General features: G+C 40.7%; 1 protein-coding gene across 4 annotated transcripts in view; it reads left to right on the forward strand.

The window, feature by feature from the left end:
- The window catches only part of TTLL5 (tubulin tyrosine ligase like 5), a 295,829-nt gene that overhangs the window by 105,073 nt on the left and 175,148 nt on the right, over positions 1 to 15,608 (forward strand). For 2 of the 4 annotated variants that reach the window (XM_089522251.1, XM_089522253.1), the window contains exons 21-22: positions 5,233 to 5,250; positions 5,858 to 5,914. The exons of 1 other annotated variant lie outside the window; for it this stretch is intronic. In XM_089522251.1, the coding sequence (XP_089378377.1) occupies positions 5,233 to 5,250; positions 5,858 to 5,914 (75 nt within the window). The remainder of the gene's footprint in view (positions 1 to 5,232; positions 5,251 to 5,857; positions 5,915 to 15,608) is intronic. One more of the 4 variants, XM_089522249.1, reaches the window with a different exon arrangement.

Here is a 15,608-nt window from a genome sequence, read left to right on the forward strand (position 1 = left end):
TTCTAATTCTTGGCAAGAAGGCAGCTACTGAGCAGTCAAATATTGTGATGAACAGTTCTGAGAGTCAGCCAGGCATGGGGTTAGATTGTCATCTTTGTATTTCACCATAGCCATTTTTTTTATATTGTACTTGAAGTTACTAGATGAAGATACATACCAACAGTATCCACCAATTCATAGCCAGTCTTTTCAGAGCCAGTCTGTGAATAGGGAGATAAATTCTTCAAGACCACAAAATGAATTGCAGTTTAATCCTTTGAATTTGGTAACCAGCACAGCTGCAATGAATTAGCAAACAATTAATTATTTGATCGAAATGAATTTGCAAAACATTCCTCAATATAATTTATTTTCAATGAATTCTAAATCTGATTTCAGCAATATTAAAAAGTAATTAATTTATTAATGGCTGATGAGAAAGGAGTGCAAGACAGATGTGTTCAAGAGAGCAAATGAAAGAAGCAAATAATAAAAAATAAGAAAGCAAAGGTTTCATAAGAGCATTATAAAATAAACATTTAATCAAGGAATCTACCTCTGATTCAGAAATAGAGGATGAGAAATTTGGAGAGGTGGAGGAAATGCTATTTTCTGACACTTGAAGATTTTGCTGTTACTGATTCAGCAAATGAGAATGTGTCTAAAAACTATTTTTACAGAGGGATTTAGGAATCCACTTTAGATGTGGAAATGTGTTAGGATAGTACACAAGAGGATAAAGAGGAAACAAATATAGATTATATAGAATACAGTCAGCCCTCCCCAAGCGCAGAATTGCCATTTAAACATCCACAGATGGGCCCATTCATCACAGTGGCAGCATGTGTACATGGATGCTCTGCCATTAAAACTAATGGAACTTGATTGTTTTTTGGCATTCGTGGGGCAGGGCGTCTGGACTCGTAGCTATGAAGGGTTGATTGTAGCTTAAGTTTTAAAAAGACCAGTTCCAAAATCTATGGAATTTCCTTTACCAAACATATTTAAAGAGGGAGTAGAATTGGAGTGGGATACTTCATTAAACACTAATAAGCTGCTTGATGTTAGCCAGAAGCTATATTTAATGGGGGGGAAGGATAAGGTTTTTTTTTAAAAAATTCACTTGTGGATGCTCCAATAATAGTACTTATTGTGGGATCACATATCCCTTAAGAAAACGATACAGTGTAAAAGAAGTGGATGAGCGCAGAGCTGAGGCACCATTAAAAAAGTGCATGAGGTGCCAGCTTTCATGATTAGGAATTTTATGGCAGTATCAGTGTTTGCATGAGTGGTGGTCCTATGGGTTAAGGATATACAAGATACTCAGGATGGTGCAGACATAAGTTAATAGAGACTTTAGAAGGATTTGGGCGGGGGAGGGGTTGAGGTCTGTAGCAAATATGGGGCATGACTCAGTCGCCTTTGTCACAAGGAATATTACAGCCTGAGCAATCACTTATAGGTCACTTTGGTTGTGCTACGGGGAGGTGAATTAGAAGTCCAGAAATAATTTGGCCTATATGCCATTTAAAGGAGGAAAGCCCTCGGAAATCTATGAGGAAGGAGTGCTGGAAGCCACGCCAGAAGAAATATCACTGCATGCCGGAAAGAGTAATAGCATGCGCTCGTGGTGTGTGCGTGCTGCTGCGCCGCTGCAAGCACGAGCCCCATTAGCTTTAATGGGGCTTAAGCTTACGTGGAATTTCCCTTGGGCGGTGGAGGGGGGTCCGGAATGGATCCCCTGCTTTAGGGAAGGGACTACTGTGGTTGAAAACCAGGATAAGAAATCAATGATGCTAACAACATAATGGAAGAACATGGAAAGAAAGCCTATTTGAGGGGGGTTTCTCTTTTCAAGTAGAGAAAGAAATTATGATTTTTAATAAGGAAGTGGAACATCATCTAAACATTGGGACTAAAGCGAAGATACCCAAAAGTAGCAGATTTAAGGCGGTGTATTCTCTCTCTTTTATGGTGCCGAACAGTAATGGTACTTACCAGCCTGTATTGGATTTTAAAATTTTAAATAGTTTTGTGACATATGAAAAGTGCAAAGTGGAGACCTTGCAAACCATTAAAGGAAATCTACACAAGAGAGATTGTTTGGTTTCAGTTGATTTAAAAGAATCATACATGCATGTGCCTATGGTCCCATTCTGTAGGAAATACCTTCTTTTCCAATATAAAGCCAAACACTATTAATTTAGAACTCTGCCATTTGGCCTGGCTTCAGCTCTCAGAGTTTTTACAAAAGTATTAGATCTACTGGTAGCTCATCTTTGGAAAGAAAGGAGTTCATGTTTATCCTTATTTGGATGACATATTATTAAAGGAGCAGGTCCATGAGCAAGATTCCATGCAAGAAAATTACAATTCCTGATTCCTTGCCAGCCAGCTAGCAAATATGGAGCTAGCATAAATATGCAACATATCAAAGTGGATCGTCCTCAGATATTGAAACAAGATCTTACTTGGTGATTAGTCAGCAAGAATATGGATAGGACAGTTTCATTTGTGACACAGCCAAGTGTAACAATGTTCACTGATTGACTTTCTCTGGAAGGGGAGTTCATTGTCATGGCCACTCTATACAAGAACAGTGGTCTCAGAGGGACTTGAGAAACATCATATATTACTTGGTGCATCTTGCTCTTCTGAATGTTGTTCCTGTCATCAAGGGCAGACATGTACAGACAATTTAAAAGTAAAAACTTACATTTGAAATAGAGGGTGAATTGGATTGTTATTCCTGATCAAAGAATCATGCAGAATTGTTTAGTTTGCTGAGCAATATTTTAAATGTGCATGCACAGGCTGTTTGAGCAGGCATGCAATACATCAAGGGAATTTTTGCTGAACCAAGAGGTTTTTGAGGGTTTAGATAAATATTTTGGTCTATTCCTGGTTGATTTGCTCATCTCTGGTCAGAATTAAAAAATAAACAAATATTTTTCAATAGGTGGCAACAAAAAAGCAGAACAAAATACACTAGCAATACCATGGCCACGGATCATGTTTTATGTTTTCCCAACAGCATTTATCTGTATAGATAAATATAGTTCAGCATAGACAGTTTTCAGTAGCATGGTGCTTCAGGATGTGAGGTGATTATGGGCAGCCACTCTCACCTGATATACTGAGGTTTAGGTAAGTCCTGAATTTGGGTGGATTGCTCCTCCTGTTTATCCAGAGAATGAGTATGAATATTCATTCTTGAGTACCAAGAGGAGCTCTCCATTCTGGCTGGCTGCAAAGGGAAAAAAGTTATTTTCATAGGTTTATTAGATAGCAGAGTACTAGTTAAATGATAGCACCTAGTTTATGGGCAAGGTTTTAGAATTAAACGGACGGAGAAAGGAGATGAGTCAACTGTTGTTACTGAAAAGGATTGTGAACCACCTGGCCAGCTGGTGCGTGGGAAGACCCACATTTGAGTGGATTGTTCCTCCTGCTATCCAAGAATTAATATTCATGGTAAGTGTCAACACTTCATGTTTTACCAATGCTGTGTTAATGGTTGTGAAGCCAATCTTGAGTCATGGTGACCCCATGAATGAGACACCTCCAACTTATCCTGTCATTAACATGCCTTGCACACTTGAGGCCGTAGCTTCCTTGATTGAGTCTATCCAGCTGGAATGCGATTTTCCTCTTTTCCTACCTGCTTGGTCAGAATGCAGCTGTTCCACAACTTGTGCACAGTGACAAGAACTACTATAATAATGCAGAAAAATAAAAAGTGACCAAAAAAAGAGGAAGAACATGAGACCTTTCCCATAAGATCCAAGAAATCAAAAGAAAATTTAAACCAAGAATGGGGATGCTCTATGACACACATTGTCTTGTTTTGGTCGCAGCCCAAGACTAGACTCTCAGAAAGGGAGTGCAGGAAGATACAGAGCCCAAGAGAAATACAGAGAGAAGCATGGGTCACCAGCAAGGAAATAGAAGCAGCTATGTCAGTTCGGTCTAAGTCATGCACAGTCCAGCAATAAATCCAGTCAACAGTCCAAAGGGGGATCCAAGAGCATAGTCAATAAACAAAGCAAGGTTTAAGGCTATCAGGCAGCCCGAACAGGAACATGAGGCATGACGGTTGCTTTTGCCATGAAGGTCACCTTCCTGTGGGAGATGTCAGGATATTTATGGTCTGGCAGCCTCCTATAGGTACTGTTTGATTGCTGAGTGTTTTAGATATAAATGCTCTGAGCATCTCCCTTCTTCTCTTAATGGTTGTTTGCTGAGGCTGGTACTGCCAGATCTCTGTCCCATCAGTGTTTGTGTCCACAGCAGAAGGCTGTGGCTACTGGGGAGCGTCACCCTCTGTCTCAGGCATTGACATATCTCCCTGTCGCTTTTAGAAAGTGAAGTGGAAGCTGCGCTCAGAGTGCCTGGGAGAAATAAATCACCAGAAACAGGTTGCATACCAATAAAGCTGCTTCAGTGTAGAGAGACAAAGTCTACTGTCATTCTAACTAAAATCTCAACAAATACAGGAAATAAAACAATGACCCACAGATTGGAAATGTTCAATATACATTCCAGTCCCTAAGAAAGAGGACACCAAATACTGCAGTTACCACAGGACCATTACAGTAATTTTCCATGCAAGCAAAGTGATGCTCAAAATTCTGCAGCAAATGCCTCTACCATATACAGAGTGAGAGATGCCAGATGTCTAAGCTGGATTCAGGAAAAGAAGAGTCACTAGAGATTTTATAGCAAGTATATTTTGGATAATGAATGCACCAAAGATTTGATTGTCATGATGAGTAACCTATACTCAGGACAAGAGGCAGCATAAGGACAGAATATGGAGAAATAGAATGGTTTCCAACCAGCAAAGGGATCAGGCAGAGCTAGGTTTTATCATGTCTGTTTAACCTTTGTGGTGAACATATATGTAAGCAGGATTAGACTCAGAGGAAGGAGACAAAAAAATTTGAGGGTGGAACATTAATAATTTAAAATATGCAGATAACATCATACTACTGGCAGAAAGTAACAAAGAATGATTACTGAAGAATATCTGTCTCCTTTTCTGTCAGAAACCCCATTTTTTCCTGACAGAAAAAATACATGAAAGTCACTGCTTTTTGAAAATTAGCAATTGGAGTCCTTTGTCTTTGGGGCTAGTTGAATCTACAGCTTGGTTCCTGCTTATTTATGACTTGCATTTACCATATGATCATAAGACAGATGGATAGAACAATTGAGAAATTTATAATATAATTTTTGTGTTCTGTGCAGAAGATGGCTTACATTAAGGTGAGAATATAGACATTATTTTTATATGTGTTGGATATTTGTTCCGTTATAAGAGGTGTTTCAGTTTTCCAGTTCCAGAAAACATAGCAGATATAAGAAACTCTTTCAGCTATAAAGCAGGCAGAAACATAGTATTTTATTAGTGGCATTCCTGGATTTCTTAACATCTAAGAGAGTGTTACTTTGTCTTAAGTTTGTTTTGTATCTTATAAGTAGGATCAAAATGAAATAGAATTTACAAGGGTCTTCCCTACATTTTCTTTGTATTCTGCCCTAAAGGGGAAAACTATTAAAGATTCACAGCACATTATGTAATGAAGAGGGAAAGTCCTTTCCACTAATTTCAGAGTTCCTTGTTGGAAAATCCTTTTCTCTTTTCTTGGGGTCTAACTATTATAATAATCTATGTATGCACAAAACATCTGTTTGCAAATATCAATTTTCATTCAAGCTAGATAGTCCTTTATCCGCAGACTCTTCCCTCTGAACTTCTCCTAGGTCATAAGATATGCCTTAATAAGAAAAAGAGAGAGAGTGTGTGTCAGTAGACTGTAATCAAAGATGCAGTCTCTGAAATCATACAATGCCTCTTCTTTTTACTCTTTAGAGGCTTTGACTTGCAAAGTGGGCGTGTCGCCACTAGATGTCTCAACAGCAGTCTCAGGTAACAAAGCAACCTCTCAGTTTTACTTTTCCTTTTCCCAGCAGTGGACTTACATATAACTGAACAAAGGTCTTTATTGTTCCTACCCAGATGTTCCAAGTTTTATAAACTGAAGCTAGCTTCAACCTCCACTTGTCTCTACTATACTGCTTATCTTTAGCATTGCTTCAGCAAATCCATTCTCAGCACAGTTCCCTAAAGACACAGCTGTCAATTCTGCTTCTTTTCAGCTTTTGCTCAAAGGATTCCGCCATTCCCAGCTGGAGTTGGGCAGTTCTCTGGTTCATGGTTCATCTGACCATGCAGCCTGATTATGTGATGTTTAAAAAGATTCCAATCATGGGTTGCGATTAAAATGGATAATTGCTTTTCTTTAAGGAAATCAGAGTTTATTTAGCTTAAACATATAAGGAAAGAGTTCAGGACCACATGTCAAAAACATAAGAACTGCAATTCAAATTTCTTAAAGCACCTGTCCTGTGGCATTGAGCAGAAGGCCTTCAGGTAAGTTGCTGTAGAATTTTGACCTTTCATAACCTATTAGTAATGGTGGAGGTCACCACATGTCATGTCTTTGAAGAACAAAAAGTCATAGAAAAACTGAAAATGATCCCATATTTTTCTGCATATTGTAGGCCCAAAGGAAATTCTCTCGGAAAACTACTTGTTAAAAAAAAATTGGTTCTGTCTTTTCCAGAGATAATTTAGCCTCTAGCTGAATGGACAGAAAAATCTACTTTGGGTGTGGGTGAATTTCTGTCAGCCACAAGACTTGCATTGGCTAATTAAAATGATGATGCCATTCTAAGCTGTGGTTTATATCAGATGCAAATCAAACATTTTTTAATTGCAGAAGCATAGGGTTCTTTTATCCATTACCCACCTTGTCATTACCTTTCTGTTGCAGTGGGATAGCATATGCCTATTAGGCAAGAAGCTATGCTTCCAGTAATACTGCTGCTGGTAGGGTCTTCCACATCAGACATGATTTTACAGAGGAGCCAGCCTAAGTGTCCCAAATAGCTACTGGGCAGCAGCAGTAGAGTGCAGATGACTCTGGTGGAAGATCTCTTGGAGACAATAGCAGTGGCACTTTAGCTAACTCTGATTAGTGCAGTGCAGAGGGAAGCACCAGTAAACCTCTTTTGAATTTGTATTTAACCATGAAAACCCCGCAAAGAGACAATTGGAAATTGATAAAGAGTTTGTGCCTGATGATGACACTCCCAGGTTGGAAGGCAGTCAACCAGTTTCTGGGAAAGAGCAGAGGACAAATACAAGTAGCATTGTGTCTAATGACATAGCTGGACTCAAGTTGAAAGAATGTTCAGCTACTTATGTGCTCAGAGGTGAAAGAAAAGTCGAAAGCATCTGCACAATATATGATGTAGGAACCTGAAGAATGAGAAGCATGGATCTCGGAAAGCTAGAAATTGTAAAACAAGAAATGGAATGCCTAAACATAACCATACTTGATGTGAGCGAGCTAAATGGATAGGAGTAGGATTTTCCAATCAGATAAGTTACACTTGTTTTACACTGGAGATGGTAATCAAAGGAGAAATGAGGAAGCATTAATAATAGACAAAATATAGGAAAAGCTTTCAGGAGATACAATATGAAGTCTAATTGAATAGCATCAACAAGATTCCAGAGAAATAATATCAATATAATAGTGATCCAAGTTTATGCTCCCACCACAGAGGCAGATGAAAAAGAAAAGAAAGATTCTATGTTGAACTGTGGGAGGAAATTGTCCACACACCAAAATAGGACATGTAGATAATCATAGGCAATTGGAATGCAGAAGCAGGAAATAGAGCAGAATCAAACATTGTTGAAGAATTTGGGTGAGGCTCAAGAAATGAAGCAAGGAAGAACTGATTAAATTTTTTTAGAACAACAGTTGGTTCATTGAAAACATTATTTCAGCAAACAAAGAAATAGCTGTATATATGAACATCAACAGGTGGCCAATATAGAAATCAGATAGACTATATAATTAGAAGCAAAAAATGAGGAAGCTCTTTTCTCTGTGCAAAAACAAGACTAGGTGCAGATTGTGGCATAGACCACTGCTGGTATCTAAAATTAGAATAAAGATTTTTTTAAAAAATACACTGAATCCTTCGTTCTGCCAAAATACAGCCTGATAAACATCCCTGTAGAATTTAAAGACCATGTAAAGAAGATTTGCAGTACAGTCGACCCTTCTTATACACAGATTTTTATACACAGATTCAAGCATCCATGGTTTGAAAATGTTCAAAAAAGTATAAATGTAAAATATCAAACCTTGATTTTCCATTTTTTATAAGGGACACCATTTTATTATGTCATTATATTTAATGGGACTTGAGCAGCCACGGATTTTGTTATCCACGGGGGATCTTGGAACCAAACCCCAGCGTATAACAAGGGTCCACTGTACTACGCATAGTTAACAGGGAATCAGAAGAACTCTGAGTCAACATCATTAGGGAAGAATGAAAAAAAACACTCTCTCTAGCCAAAAAGATAGAAAAGCCTAATTATGACAAATTAAATTGTTCAAGGTGTTAAGGACATATAACAGAAACAGGGTCAGAATCCAAAATGTGACTATTCAGTGATTTGTGTATAGGGACAAAGAATTATCATAATAATCACTGTAAAAAAATAGAAGATTACAACAATAAAAAGGCAGAAGAAGAGTCCTTGTCCACAAAATTAAAGAGAAAGTCAAACCAAAGGATGCTACATGACCAAGATGTGATCAATGCAAAATAAAAAGTCAGTAGATACAAACCCTGAGGAACTATATAAGTGACCAAGTGATGACAGATTCCTTCAAGAAAGAATTTGAAGTTGAATCCACAATTTTAGAAAGTGAATTGGAAAATACTCTAAAAGCACTTGGGACAATTAAATCACCAGGAATAGATGGTATACAGGCAGAGTTGTTTCACGCTGTAAAGAGAGAAAAATTCCCAACTAATAAGGAAAGCAAAACAATGTCGCACAGACTGGAAATGTTCAATATATATTCCAGTGCCCAAGAAAAGGGACACCCTGGATGATTGCACTGATTTCCATGCAAGAAAGTGATGCTCAAGATATTACAAGAAAAACTTTTGCCAAATATGGAACGAGAAATGTCTGATGACAAAGCTGAGTTCAGAAAAGAAAGAGGCGCTAGGGATCATATTGCTAACATACATTGGATAATGAAATACACCAAAGGATTTCAGAAGAAAATCATCCTGAAGCCTCTGGGAGAGGTCATCCAGAGTTTTGGAGTGCAGTGTCAGCAGTATGCAGATGACTCCCAACTCTGTCTCTACTTTCCATCTGACTCCAAGAAAGCTGTCTCTGTGTTGAACCAGTGTCTGATGTTAGTAATGGATTGGATGAGGACAATTGAAACTCAATCCAGACAAGACAGATGTGCTCCTAGTAAGTCATAAGGCAGAGCAGGTAATAGGGATTCAGCCTGTGATGGATGGGGGGGGGGGGGGGGAGTTACAATTCCCCTGAAATCTCAGATTCACAGCTTGGCTGTGCTGCTGGATTCAGATGTGAGCCTGGATGCCCAGGTTTCAGTTGTGGCCAGGAGTGCATTTGCACAGTTAAAACTAGTGTTCCAGCTGCGCCCGTTGCTTGAGAAGTCAGATCTGGCTATGGTGACACATACCTTGATTGCATCCTGCTTGGACAGTTGTAATAAGCTCTATGTGGGGCTGTTCTTGGAAACTGTTTGGAAACTGCAGCAGGTGGGTGCAAAATGCAAAAGGCGGGATATAAATCCTTGAAATAAATAATATAAATAAAACTATCCTTTATAGATTACAGAAATTTGAATCTAGAAGAAATGGACGTGCCACAGCATCTAATTGGCCTGATGTGTAGCCTCTACTCTGGACAAGAGTCCACTGTCAAAACCCAATATGGAGAAACAGAATGATTTCCTCTTGGCAAGGCTGCATTTTATCAGCCAGTCTGTTTAATTTATATACAGAATATATTGTACAGAAAGCAGGATTAGACTCAGAGGAAGCAGGCTTGAAAATTGAGGAGAGGAACATCAACAATTGAAGATAAGCAGATGACTCTGGTGCTGCAGTGGTTAACTGCCTGTACTGCAGCCATTCACTCACAAACCACACGGCTGTGAGTTCAGTCAGGGGCTCACAGTTGACTCAGCCTGGCATCCTTCCAAGGTCACTAAAATGTGTACCCAGCTTGTTGGAGCAATTAGCTTACAGTTGTAAACTGCTTAGAAACTGCTTAGTATGGTATGAAGTGGTATATAAATGAAGCTGCTATTGTTATTCCTATGACTCCATATTACTTTCAGAAAATAGCAAATAATTGGAATGAGTACTGATCAAAGTTGTGGGAAAAGAGCAAAGGCAGGGTTGCAGCTGAATATTAGGTAAAAAATAGTGCCCCCATGATTTACATAACTTTAAAATGTGGGTAGAATCATAGAATCATAGAGTTGGAAGAGACCACATGGGCCATCCTGTCCAACACCCTGCCATGCAGGAAATCCAAATCAAAGCATCCCCAGCAGACGGCCATCTAGCCTCTGCTTAAAGACCTCCAACGAAGGAGACTCCACTACACTAGTAAAGGCATTGAAATAATTAAAGATTTCCTACATCTTGGCTCAGTCAGTAATGAAAATAGAGACTGTAATCATAAAATAAGATGAAGAATAGGACATAGAAATCAGAAATACTTTCCGTCAACCATTGGATAACTAGAAGAGAACCTGAAGTGTAAAGACATACAGTGTGCCTGCATCATACACGGCTTTCAGCTTACTCTGAATGCTGCGTAATGGAAGAGGCAATGGTGCGTGCGCTGCACTGTGTGCATGAGCTCCATTGTTTTCAATAGGACTTGAGCATATGCGGTATTTGCCTTACGCTGGGGGTGGATGGGTCCGGAACGGTTCCCCTGTGTAACGAAAGGGCCACAGTATTTCTGATTTCTATATTTGGTTGTGAAACACATGCAGTGAAGAAAGGTGACAGGAAGAAAATGAACTCATTGTAAATGTAGTGCTGGAAAAGGATTCTGCAGCTCCCATGGAGAAAGGTGAAATACAGCTAATAAAATTAATTTTCAATAGGGATAAAAAGTCAGTTATGTGTCATTTGTGCTTTTACACTATATATGGTGTTATTGTCTTTATGTCAGGGTTTTTGTTTTGTGTTGTCTAGTTTGTGGATAATTTAATATGCTGTGTGTGTGTGTGTGTGTGTGTGTATACACACACACACAAGATCACATATACTGTGAACTGCTGAAAAGATTAATGAACGATTTTTAGAGCAAATCAAGCCTGAATTCTTCCTAGAAGCAAAGATTACTAAATTGAGGCTGTCATATTTTGAAGATACAGGTTGAGTCACCCTTATCTGGAATTTAAAAACTGAAATATTAAAAAATCCCAAATTGTCCACATGGTTGTCCAAGATAGTGACACCTTTACTTTTTAATGGTTCGGTTTACACTAACTTTGCTTCATGCACAAAATTATCTAAATATTATGGTTGAAATTACCTTCAGGTTATGTGTATAACATATATATGAAACTTAAATAAATTTCATGTTTAGACTTGGATCCCATCTCCATCTGTATATGCAAATATTCCAAAATCTGGAGGGGTGGAGGGAATCTGAAACCCAAAATACAGAAGTTATCTCAAGCATTTTGTATAAGGGAGACTGAGCCTGTGTCAGGAGACAAGGTGACTCATTGGAAATTTGCAAGACCTGAGCAGGTTAGTTGATGACTGGGGCTCTTGGTGGTCTCTCATTCATAGGGTTGCTGTAAATTGAAAATTACCTGATGGCAAATGACATTGAAAACAGAGTTTTATATAGCAACCCTAAAGTGCATCAAATGCTGTACGTACTGTACACCTTGACTCGGGACAGCTGCAGTTGTCTTTTGATACATGTTTACTCAAGCTGCAAGGGAAAGAGGCAGGGAGGGCAAGTGAGCCTTCCCAGGGAGCATAGCAGTGGAGCCTGGCAGAGGACTTTCCTGCCACTCATCCCAGTCACCGTCCTGGGCTCCTTCTTTCTGCATTGTCTGTCCCTCCGCGTGCAGCCCATTTGCTGAAGAAAGAAGCAAGGAGGGCAAGCAAGCCTCCAAAGGCCCCGAGGACATCTGTAAGGACATTGCTATCCCCTAGAAGTCCATTGGCCACAGATTAAGAACCACTGGTCCATATCATTTAATGGGTGAAACATGAAGAGAATTTGATGAGAGTGCTTAGAAGAGGAAAATCTCCTCTCCATGCTCAAAACTGGGGAGGTAATAAGTGTACACGATCCTATCTAAGAAGGGCTGAGTAAAGATACTAATGAGAGGCAGTGATGGAATGACTTAGTACATGAAGGAATCAGAGTCAAGTATGCCAGGGCCTGGAGGAGGATGTAGACAAAGAAACCATACTGCAGTTTTGTGCAATGTCTCTCATAGAAAACATTCTTTATCCCATAATGTGAAATTAATAGAGAGATCCATCATATATTTAGGGCATGGAGTAAGAAAAACATTTCACAGTTGGCATATGTAAACCTCTTGGTATCACTGAGCTGGACACATACTCTTGGCAGGGATGTATGTTGGAGAAGAATGACATCCAAGGCAATAACACTTCAGGGCAGGACTAAACCTGAAGAACATGATGTACTGTATATACTCATGTACAAGTTGACCTCATGTATAAGCCAAAGGAAGGTTTTGGGGCCAAAATCATGGATTTTGATATGACCCGCGGAGAAGTCGAGGGTAACACTTAGGGGAGACGAAGGTTTTTACATTGGAATGAGATGACAGGAACTGGAGGGAAATGTGGTGCTTGGGGTTTTTTTCATGGGACTCAGAAGGCAGGAACTGGGGGGAAATGTGCTTGAATGGTTTTCAATGGGACTGGGAAGGCAGGAACTGGAGGAAAATATGGAGTTTGAAAGGATTTAACATCAGATTGAGAAGGCAGGAAATGTGGTGCTTGAAGGGTTTAACATTGGACTGGGAAAGCAGGAGCTGGAGGGAAATGTGGTACTTGGTGATGAAAAATTCTGAGAAAGAAGGAGGGACTGAAGAAAGGGGTTTTCCATGGGACTGAGAATTGAATTGCCACACACACATTTACTCTTCCCTTGCTGGTCTTCCAGAAATCACTGCCAAGGCAGGGAGAGTAAGACATCTTTTAGGATCTTTCTGAGCTCTATTATTATATTGACTCATATATAAGTCGACCCAGGATTTTTGGATCAATTTTGCAGCATAAATTTCTTGACTTACAGTTGAGTATATTTGGTATGTTGGTTATCCAAACTTTAAAAATCTATCTAATCTTTTTTCATTGAAGGGCATGTCATCAAACTAACAAAACTCAGTGTCACAAAATTTTGTAGTCTTGTTTTTGTTTCAGTGGAAGAAGTTAGTATAATGCAAACCCACTGGGTTACCTTGGGAAATCACACACCCTCAGCCTCAGAGGATGGCAGTGGCAATCCCCTCTGAAGAAGCTTTCCAAAAAATATATGATATGATTGCCTCAGGGTCGCCATAAGTTGAAAACGACTTGAGGCACACAACACACTCACACACATACCACATCTTGATCTCAGTAAGCCTTGTTATAGTCACCACATGGTGGGTGTCAATCTATGTATTCCATTGTTGGAATTTTGTATGCTACACATTTTATGGTGTAGTGCAGGGGTAGGCAACCTTTTTGAGCCGGGGGCCGGGTTGCTGTCCCTCAGACAAGTCGGGGGGCCGAAGCCGGGGGGTGGAGCTTCCACCCTCCAGGGGCGGGACCGCATGCCGGGGGCGGAGCTTCCACCCTCCAGGGGCGGAGCCGCACGCCGGGGCGGAGCTTCCACTGAAGCCCTGCTGGGAGGAGGAGGCGTGTGCCCGCCCTCTCCTCCTCGGTCCCTTTCTGGCCAAACACCCCCAACCTGCATTCCAAAACACATACAGCAGCACATTTGTGCATTTCACATGGCTATACTTAACATGGCCTCTTGCATATTTCAGAGGCTTATTCCATAACCAAACCCCTTGGGTTTAACACTTAGCATGGTTTAACATGGCTATGCATATTGAACATGTCAAGGTGGTTTCACCATTCTTACACCAAGTGTACTTCTCAGAAGTGTGTACTTGGTCAAGGGACTTTGGTTTTTCTTCACTGCGCATGGGTTTGTAAAAATCACAGCAATTTACATTGGCCTTGCCTCAGAGGTTTGCTGATATCAATATCACCATTAAAGAACCAAAAACACACAGAAAAAGCACTTTGGAAAGTCACACTCTCTTGGCTTCAGAAACAGTGCGTGTATGCCTCTGAAGCTGACTCATATCATCATCATCATCATCACACTAGCATTGTCAAAGCAAGGGAGACTTGTTAGCATTAAAAGCACCCAAAACACGCTTTGGAAGGTGACACTCTCTCAGCTTCAGAAACAGTGCCTGCATGCCTCTGAAGCTGACTCATATCATCATCATCATCATCATCATCATTGACGACCTTGTGATGTCTATGGATTTCCCCATTCAGCTGAACCTGTTGTTTTTATTGTTATTGTGATTGTTTTTAGATACTGTTTTAATTGTTTTTATCTTGATGTATTTTCACTTAAACTTGTACACCGCTTTGATCAAAAATTGGAAAAGCGGGATATAAATAAACTATTTATTATTATTTATTATCATCATCACACTATCATTGTCAAAGCAAGGGAGACGTGTTAGCATTAAAAGCACCCAAAACACACTTTGGAAGGTGACACTCTCTCGGCTTCTGAAAACAGTGCCTGCATGCCTCTCAAGCTGAGTCATATCATCATCACCACTATCATTGTTAAAACAGAATACTGGAAAAAATGCATTTTAAAAACACGCTTACCCAAAATAAATACTGGAAAAAATGCAGTTTAAAAACACACTTAACCAAAATAAATACTGGAAAAAATGCAGTTTAAAAACACATTTAATTAAAATAAATACTGGAAAAAAGGCAGTTTAAAAACACACTTAACCAAAATAAATACTGTAAATGGGCACCCACCTCCTCCTCTTCATCCTCCTCCTCCTCGGCGCCAAAAAGGGGCAAAGGAAATGGCCCTTTCCTTTCCCCTCTGGCTGCAGCCCGGCCCAACAGAGGAGGAGCTCCTCCTCCGGATCCTCGCTAGCCAATGGGGGCAGACTGGGGCTGGAACAGCCCCCCCCCCCCCCCGCCAGCTCTCACAGGCTCTGGCCTGGAGTCAGCCCCAGCCTCAGGAGGAGGAAGTCCTCCTCATTAGCCCTGCGCGCGGCCCTGCAAGAGCGCGCGCAGGGCCAGTGGAAGTGCTTGCGGCCCTGCGGTGAGGAGGAGGTAGGTGGGCTGCAGAGGAGGGGGAAGAGGGCGGACTGTGCAGTTGCGCAGCGCTCAAAAAAAAGGAGGTGGGGGAGGAGGAGGTGGGTGGCCGCTGCGGGAGCGCGCAGAGGAGGAGGAGGTGGAGGGAGGAGGAGGAGCGCCGCCCGGCCCGCAGCCAAGGCAAAATCTGGCCCCAACCAGGGAATTGGTGCCGCAGCGGCGGCAGCAGGACTGTGCTAGGGCCGGTCCTGCCGCCTTGCCGGGCCGGATGTCGACCCCTGGTGTAGTGGTTATGATGGCAAAACTAGAACCATATGGAA

The sequence above is a fragment of the Sceloporus occidentalis genome, unplaced genomic scaffold (assembly GCF_023333645.1).
Source record: "Sceloporus occidentalis isolate IW3139 unplaced genomic scaffold, rSceOcc1.0.p SCAF_4, whole genome shotgun sequence".
NCBI classification, from domain to species: domain Eukaryota; kingdom Metazoa; phylum Chordata; class Lepidosauria; order Squamata; family Phrynosomatidae; genus Sceloporus; species Sceloporus occidentalis.